Here is a 9,681-nt window from a genome sequence, read left to right on the forward strand (position 1 = left end):
GCTCTTAATTAACCTGAAGTCTTTTTATTAACGAGGTAATATTTTTTTAAGATCGTAACACTAATCCCACTATTAACAGTGTCTCATCTGTCAATTTACTTAACATTTAGTGGACACCCTACACACGTGATATATATTGAATTGACATAGTGAGAGTATTTAAAAAATGTCTGGAAATGTTTATTAGAACATATTCAGACTTTGAACAAGAAAAAAAAGTTTATTTAGTCCATAAGATTACTTTTCTTATTAAGAGGCGATTAAACCATATACTTTTTCTTTATTGTAAATATATTCAGATTTTATTTTCCAGATTTTGTGTAGGCGTGTAAGTCCCAAAGTTAATTTCCAGAATTTGATTAACTGCTAGATATTTAAAGGTAATAAGTACTTCATAAGACAACACATTGCGATGACCACACAGCCCCACTGGTGGAGAGAATGTGATACAATGTGACTTTATACAGATGCGCATTCTAAGACCAACATATTTGAAATCCTTTCTCCAGAGCTTACATTTTTAAATGACACCAATGGAATATTTACCATAGTTAACACAATGTATTGACAAATGCCAAAAGTCGTTCTTTAATTTTTCTTTTCTGGTTACTGTTCATTCAGGTCAAGCAGGCCGTGGGCTTAAAAGGACTGTTTCTGAGAAATCCAAAACAAGCCTCTCTGGACAGTCATGCTGTTGGACAGCTTCATCGGAAACACTCTATTAGTAGCCACATTTTAAGGAGAACCGCCAGCGCACCTACGAAAGGGCAGCAAAAAAGCAAAAAGGGCTTTCCGGAAATTGCCATTGACTCCAAAGACAACAGCTCAGAAGGAGCTAGCGAAGATAGGGAGATGGACGATTCCTCCCTACCCCGCTTTGATACAGAGGCTGAAAATGCTTCTCCAGTCATTCCTTCTAGGGACGGTACCCCAACAGACTTGCACAGTAAGAGTATAAAAGGTAAGCGCCTTTGTTCAGGTAAAAGCAAAAGTCATGTTCGTATTTCTAGGGGTACAACATTCAGTGAATCTCTAAGAAGAGCTGATAGAACCCCACTCCAAGACAACTCCCCTAATAAAACAGGTGTATTTGCTCGCTGTGCAATGAATGGTTCTGGTAGAATTGGAATGGCTACTAATTGTATGAAATGCATGATTGGCTCCAAAGAGAGCCCAGATTTAGAATGTAAGTGGAGTGATAACACCAGCCGACCTATTATAACCGAGATTCCAACTCGTGACCAGTGTGGTAGTGGTGGCGGACCAAGAGAAGAAAGGTTGGAATTAAAATATTATGGTATCACAGATCAGCCGAGAAGGCAACAGGCAGACATGTTAGCACTTAATGACAATGGCAATGTTGATGATGTACCCAGAAACTCTCAGTCCCTTGTAAACCCGGGAAAGAAAAATGAAGACTCCAAATGCCCTGGGATGAAAAGTCATCCTAGACAGAGATGGCAATGCCTAACAGGTGGCAAGTATGGAAGTACTGTCAATTTGGTCTCTGCTGGCAGTGGTTCGATATCGTCCAACTCCAGCAGCCTAGAAAGCTTTGGAAGTCCAGATTTGTCTATGGGCTGGCATGAAAATTCTCGAAGGCAAATGGGCACCCTACAAAGGGAAATGAATGCCTTATACGTTCAAAAGCTGGAGGAAATTCGAAGTAAATCCCCTATATTCTCTACTGGTAAGACATAATTTACTTCCACCCATTACCAATATGTAGACCATCCATTACAACGTGGAACTCGAGTAGTAACCCATTTTAGTAACGTGATTGTAGTGTGTATGCGTAAGTACCATTTAGACTAGTCATATTGTGTGTGCATTCCACATTGTCGTGCTTTCATGTACTGTACAACAACCACGATGTTCTGTGATACTCGCGTATCGACCAGAGACGTTTTGTTTGTAGATTTTATCATGGACAATATCCATGTGATTTTCTGTGAAAAGATGGCAAGGTTAAGAAATTGATAAAACAATTCAGATTGCAAATTCGATTTAATCACTTATTAGTAAGACTTTCCTTTTTTTTTGAAAACCTGTGGTAAATGTGAGATACTAACTGTAAATTTCTGCATTATCAAACCATCTTAATTACAATAGCGGACACATCATGAACAATAAGGCGAATCACACCGGTTTGCGCAAGGATTCTATGTTTTTTGTCAAACCGTTTTCAGATGGTGAAAAAATAAAAAATAAAAAACTGATACACCAAATACCAAATAAGGATGCTTCACCAATATTAGTATGTCTTGGCACGTTTGGCTGCTCTGAGTCGTCACAAACTAGTCACACATTGACTATATGTGCTGTGGTTCTGTTTATTTGCAATGTGGATAATAGCAATGCTACTCCCTAGAAATGGTTATTCTCCACATTGCAAAAAAACTGAATCACTGCATATACATCCATGTGATAATTTCTTGTTTCCCATTAACATTAGTGATAGTTTCTCTTATTTTCCACTATATACCTGCATCCTGCAAAGCACTGCGCAATATGTTGGTCCTAAAAAAAATGCAAAAATAATAATTCTAGAGTAGCTCTCCAGTTGAAGTGATACGGTCAAAAATCTTAAGAGCATAAAAAGTAATTTGATCAAATTTGATGTTTAGGTAGACTGTTAAATGAACATGCAAGGAGAGATTATTGTTGCCATGGGTGAAGTTATTCTGAGTCCGTAGTATTTCATTAAATCCTAGAAATAATTTTAGTAACTGTGAATATGTTGCTCGGTATTTTACACTCCTTTGAATACATAATACTGAGACTGTCTATATTTAACAAAGCTGTAATGGAATTAATGAAAAAACTATCACACTTTCTCAAATTGAAGAATACATTTAAATAAACATCTCAACTTTCTTCGTTAGCACTGTTTTCTAGTAACATTTCAGGAATTAAAAGTTGAAAATGTAGACAAAAGCTCACCTGAAGGGATAGTTCAAACATTCGAACAGTCTATGTTCATTACAGAGCACATGGGACAAAGATGACCCTGTCTCCTTTTCTGGAGTTGCTTACAAAACCTGATTTTGAAAAAAGAAAAACTACCTGTATATATAATATAATAACCCTATTTAATCATACAACTTTCCCCTGGTCTTGCTTGTTTTTGCATTGGTAAAGACCAAACCTGTTCTACTTTAAGAGCAGCCATGCTCACCACAAGTCTCCACTGTCTCTGAGATGTTTGTTCATTGTGTTCCATGATGGAACCTGTTCCATAGCCTTGCACATGCCTTTTCACTTCGCTAGCTTTGATTTAAAAAAAAAAAAAAAATGTTTAAATGAATGGATTTATCAGGAAGCCAATCATGGCTACTATCAGCTTGAGCATCAGCTTCTTTCATATCTTGACACTTGTCTCTTGCATGAATGAAATTGCTCATAGTTCTTGGCTACATATGACTTAAACCCCTGCTCTCCATGATAAGGAGAGTTCCAGGATCTGCTGAAAGATCTTCAGCTACTTTGGGAAAAGTGCTCTGGAACAGCTTAGACAAGATCATCACAAGTCATCAAAATTATCTTACTGTTGTTTGCTTTGTGTCCAGGGTTTTCATTGATTGATGATTCCTATGTTCATGCTATTTCTTTGAACCTTTTTGAAAGTAGTTTACAGAATACATTTCAGTGTATACCCTTTTACCTGCACTATTTGTATTGGTCTATAGACCTCGATTTAACAGAATGGCATAGGATCGCATTCAGGTTAGTTTAGATCGATTCCCATTGTAGATATTTTTCCTGCATGACTGAGATTTATGAAAACCTGTATTATCTGGGCCACCTAAAATTTAATTATTCTGAACCACCTTGCATTGTAGAGGAGTTCTCAATCACCAGGTCCCGCACCATCTGAAGATGCATGCCTAATTTTGTTTGTGGTGCACTACCTCTAAAATACCTTTTGCCATCATATGTTCTGCTCTAAATCCTAGATTGGTTGAGTCTAAATTGTGTTGAAAACCTTGCTCTGGTTCTGCAGTATCACATAGCAAAGTGCATAAACGTTTATGTTGTTCCCTTACCCTTTATGTATCTCTTAATTTTCTAAACTTCTTCCCTGACTAACTTCTTTCCTCTGTTCTGCCTCTACTTGCACTGTCTCTCTCTTTAGTTAAAGACTGAAAGGACAAGCGAGTTAAGGTAACTGGCTCTTTCTGTGCTCTCAGATCATTAATCAGAGTACATGTACTATTGTGTATTTGTTTTGTTTTTTCCATTTTTGTTGTTTGTACATATACCTCTTAGTCTCCCAATTACCATGCCCCCTGTTTATGGCAAGTTTGAGAAATCAAAATTTTCTACAGTTGTACAGTAATTCCAAACCGCTTTTAGCTGCAGACTACTCAAGAATGCTGGAGTTTTTTCACAGCTCAATTCTAATTTTCTACTTGTGAAACCTCAAAGATACTAAAAATGCATTTTGTGTTAGTTACATTAGGTATGTAACTGACGTCCCTACAATAGATCCTTTAAACTGACTCTTCATAAAAGTTATAGAATGCTGGTAGCACCGAAGCAGTTCCGTTATAGAACATTTTCAAGTTGCATAGTGTAATATATGTTAAATAAACTTCCTAGACAATTTTATGATTATCAAAGAACACAGAGGAATTATTGTAGCGTTTCAGTGTATAGCAACCAGACATATATTAAATGCTATTTTAATTTTAGTTTTCTCCTTTGAAATCTTCCTCTTAAAGGAAATCCTAATCAAAATGAGACCCTACAATACAAAAACAATAGTTGGGAATCAACTAAGCATCTAAAGAGGAAAAAAGTTATACAAGTACACTGAACACATATGTGATAATGTTCTAACTAGGTATCTGGTTGTAATATTTTATCCACTGACCATCCCTTACATTATTGGACGCTCATGTTATTGTGATGTAAGTGGTGCCTGAGAGGTATTGTCCTAGAGATTCCTGTTCTTTTCCTATCGTAACGAAATATTCAGCATGTGCATGGGAATGGCATGGGTGTACTGCATTTTTCGCATGAAGTGTGAAGTCATTAAAGGAAAACTAAGGTGACTAGGGCCCATTCTGCGGCGAATAAATGGTTTATTAACCATTTATTTGCTTACCTTAATTCAGCACTGGGCTCCCTCGGCACTGGTGACCCCTCCTCCCCCGCCGACGTCAGCTCCCGAGTGGAGCCAATTGCGCATGTGCGACCAGAGGCTAGCAAACCCACCCACAGGAAAGCATTACTCCATGCTTTCCTATGGGGATCTTATTTGACGCTGGACTCCGTGAGGATGTCAAATAAGTGTGATTTACTCCATGTAAATTGCGGAAGCGCCTCTAGTTCAGGAAGACAGCCACTTGAGGCTGAATTAACCCTGCAGTGTAAACATAGGAGTTTCTCTGAAACTGCTATGTTTTCAGCTGCAGGGTTAAAACTAGGGGGACCTGGCACCCAGACCACTTCATTGAGCTGAAGTGGTCTGGGTGCCTATAGTGGTCCTTTAAGTAAAAAATAAGATTGCCAGAGTTATTTACTAAAGTGGAAATCCAAGGTAATTTTAAATTGAAGGGCAAACTAGCCATACTAGAACAATTCTCTAAATCAACTATGCTTTCAGCTTGGCTACTCTGGCTTTAAATTTGAAATTCACATAGTAAGCAGGCCACCAATAGTAATAGAGATCCGATGCTGAATGCAGACACGTATGACAAGTAGTAGACAGCCTGCTATGGGAGTTGGGAAAGAAACGAGATCATCGTGCAGTAGTATTAATTGGACAAATGACAATGACTGATGACACCAGCCACAAGCGCAAAACCAAAAGTGGAGCAATAGGAGTGAGGAAAGGCATCGTTTTTGGAATATATCTAATTTTAAAACAAATAATCTGTTACATTTATTTTACAATTTATTCATTTTGTGTCTTGATTTATTTAGTTATATATGTAATATAAAGATATTTTATTGCATTAACCATTACTAATAAAGAGACTCTCCGGGTTCAATGCATTAAAAAACAATAAATATATATATAATTTTTAAATAGCTTGCATTTGCTGCAAACGTCCTATGATTTGCAGCTTTTGCAGTAAGCTTTCCTCCGATAAAGAAGTTGAAGGCCGCTTGGCACATTTTGGTGAACCCATTATTTCTCTATGGGAGCACTGAGCATAAAAGGGTAGTTAATCAGAAAAGGAGCCAACTATGATGACTCTGCTCTCTGAGAACATGTGGGAGGACTTGTGGACTTCCATGGTATATATCCATGCTGTGCATATGCTAGTATAATAACGTTATCTGTAATTAGTTAACCAAGCATAGATTTAGGAAAGCATTGAATCAATGCTTATCTATGGGGAACATAGAAGATATCAGATGTCCTCATGCAAACTGTGAAGTACAACTCCTGTAGAGACCTGGAAGCGCCTCTAGTGGCTGTCTAGAGGTGGAGTTAACCCTGCAACGTAATATTTTACATTGCAGGGTTAAACAGACAGAGACACTGCGCCCAGAACACATCAATGGAATTAAGTGGTTTGGGTGCCTTCTGGGTCCCTTTAAGAGTGATGTGAGCAGTGTGCCTTTTATGAATTCTCAATTCTAACATAAGCTTTTATCCCCGTCTTCTAAAAAGCTATGTCCAGTTAGAATTCATTCAGAACGGAGTTAGAATTCAATGGCATAATAGTACTTAACCAGAAATGTCACATGTGTTAATTTCCTAATAGCACAGAAGAAAAGACTCATTCAATTCAAGAATCGAACTTCTCAACATTAATTGTCAGATCATATTATTTTACATGATAAGATTCATGCATTAGGTAGCACGCTGATGGAATGTCTCGGACTATAGTGATTTAGAAAACCAAATAAGTATGCTTGTGAAAATGTGTAGACAATGTTGCCTGAAATTAGTTTATATATTCATTTTAGATTAACATTACAGAACATATGTTTGTATATATATATATACACATGCTATATTAAATGCAAGTTTCTAAAATATTGGGATGACGTTTAATCATATTTTTCATTTTCCTTTTCTTTCAGATCACAAGCAATTATCAGTTTATAGGTCAGTCTCTTCTTTATGCAGTCTTGAGACTATTACAGAAGAGCCTTTGTTTGCCAAGGAAGTCCCTTCCATTGGTCCAACATTTCCTCACCAGCCTGTTGCCTCTTTCCGAAATGAAGAAAACACAGTGCATAAAAAACCCAATGAATCTCCGTCTGAATGTATTCATGTGAGTAGAAACTCTGAAAATGTATACAGACCAAACAAGATAGACATTGACTTTAAAATGGCTAATGGCCCTCTTCCAGACAGTGAGAAAAATAATTTGGAAAGATCTCATAAGGACAAAAATGGAGACCTACTGACACACGTCAATGGGAAAAGAGAAAACACTGTAACCTTATCTTCAATTAAGTTAAAACCAGGAATGTCTTTACTAGCTGATATTTCAAAAAATGGCACTGAACCTCGTCAAGTAAAAGAGAATACAAGTGACCGGTCCTCATGTAGTAATAATACATCTGAGGCAATTAAAATCATGCATTCTAATCCACCAGAAATTAGGCCTAAGCCAAACATGAAACTTAATTTAAGTTCTGCTGTTCAAAGAACACAGTTTGACAGACGTGTCCAACAATCTGTCATCGCTTGTGCTGGCCCACCTACGCTTGTGAGGAGAACAAAGAGTGAAGGCCATGTGATTGCAGACTGCTCAGCCTTAACCCTAAATTCCACATGCCAGTCCCCTGTGGCGGAAGTATATTCTGATGCTACAGTCAATGATAAGATATGGAGCAAACTAGAGTTGAACAGTCATAGGGACAGCATGTCTTCGTCTTCCAGCAAATCATCCAATGACACGGTGATTGACCTTTCTTTGCCCAATCTAGCTCAGAAAGGTTTGCTCGATCTTGATATCACCAATGATCACTTTAATAATCTACACCTAAAAACCACTCTGCGTCCAAGGTCCGCAACAACAACATCCGCAAGAGAAATGTCATTGGGCGTAACAAAAAGCAAGTCCAACCCTAATTTAATGTTGAATAAACAAGCAATAGATGACCTCTCTCCAAGGCCACTGGCCAGAAACCCTGAGGAAGTATTGCCACCCTTACCACGAAGGAATACCTGGAATAGACTATATGTGGAGAGCCTAAAACAGAAAACAAAGTCCAGTACCAATAACAGATCAACTCCCAACCAGTCAATGTCCAAAAGTCTTGGCGATTTAACCTCTGATGATATTTCTTGCAATTTTGAAAGCAAGTACAGGAGTATTAGCAGAAGTTTTATCACCAGACCAAGGGCACAGAGGAGACCAGCTGGTGGTAAAGCCCCCATTATGGCTACAGATTCACTAACTGAGCAACTCCGAAAACTGACTAGTTTTCAGAAAGAAAATGATATAACATCGCCTACAGAATTCCAGTCAAGTCAAGCTGAGGATGATGCCATGAGTCTTCTAAGAAGAACATCCTCTAGAAGTCAAAGCAGAGTAAGATACATTGCAAACCGTGCAAAACAGGCTCAGGAACGGCAAAGGCTTCAGAATCTGTGTCAGTTAAACAGTAACTCCATCGAGGAAAGAGGGATTCCCGAAGGAGCTTGTGCAATAAGCAAAGGGGTCTGTATGGATTCTCTTTCACCCAAACAGCTTACATCCGAGTCTTTGGACAAATTTAGTCCCTGATAATAAAGTGCTATGGCAAAAGGAGCACATATAGAATTTATATTCAAAAAACCAATGTATTGGTAGATATTTTCCACGAAAAAAATACCTCAAAGGGAAAATATTCCTTTTGTGTCTGCAACTGTATTGGACAACTACAACTCTAAAGCACTTAAGTACTGTGTATATATTTTTTAATTGGTCAGTTTACATTGGGTCTGCAATTCTCCATGACTTGCATTGCTTTAATTTTGTGATCCAGAAGTTTTTATCATACATTTTCCCTTCTGGTGGCCTGGATACATCTCCAGACCAATTTATCCCGTCCTAGAGACAAAAGTATATTTATGGGTCCTATATACCGAATACTAGACCTTATCCCCGTTGCTTGACCGATGTGAAATATGTGATATTTTTTAATTGCTGCTGTACATAGCACCTTTAAAGTACAATTTTATTTTATTTTTTTGCACTGCCATAAGAGATTTTCAATATATGATATGTTTTAAAAGAGGGGGGGAAGCATTTTAAACTATTCCTAATGTATTATTGCTGTAAAACAATACATTTTGTGTTTGTGATTAACAATTTTAATTTGCTTTTCCAAGATGTTTGTTCATCCTGTAGATGGATTTTCATTTTAGACTAGTATATTACTGAAAAGAAGAAAACATTTTTTTTAAATGATCCATTTACAGTTTTTTTTGGTTTTTTTTAATTGTTTAATTTTGGCATTTTTCGTTTTTATCTTTGGTCATATTAATCGACTGTATATTAAGAAAGTTTAATAATATGTTTGAAAGCAAACTGACTCTATCAAATAAAAGTATTTAACCTAATGCTCTTTTGACTTTTTAGCATGTGATTCAGCACTTCTCATCTTTGTTATAAAACAGTATGGACAATATTTTTTGCCTTTTGATGCTTAATGTTGCTCTCAATTGGTAAATGTTAGTTACTTTTTTTTTTTTACTATTCATCTAAACATTTTAAATAACCA

General features: G+C 37.1%; 1 protein-coding gene across 6 annotated transcripts in view; it reads left to right on the plus strand.

Moving 5' to 3' along the window:
• Window positions 1–9,407, plus strand: part of PLCH2 (phospholipase C eta 2) — a 555,068-nt gene extending 545,661 nt beyond the window's left edge. For 5 of the 6 annotated variants that reach the window (XM_063436484.1, XM_063436487.1, XM_063436486.1 and 2 more), the window contains 2 exons: window positions 622–961; window positions 7,045–9,407. In XM_063436484.1, coding sequence (XP_063292554.1) covers window positions 622–961; window positions 7,045–8,702 — 1,998 coding nt within the window. In that variant the 3' untranslated portion in view covers window positions 8,703–9,407. Of the gene's footprint in view, window positions 1–621; window positions 1,691–4,135; window positions 4,165–7,044 lie in introns of all 6 variants that reach the window. The other variant, XM_063436488.1, reaches the window with a different exon arrangement.
• The last annotated feature ends 274 nt before the right edge of the window (window positions 9,408–9,681 follow it).

This window comes from Pelobates fuscus, chromosome 11 (assembly GCF_036172605.1).
Source record: "Pelobates fuscus isolate aPelFus1 chromosome 11, aPelFus1.pri, whole genome shotgun sequence".
Taxonomy (NCBI): domain Eukaryota; kingdom Metazoa; phylum Chordata; class Amphibia; order Anura; family Pelobatidae; genus Pelobates; species Pelobates fuscus.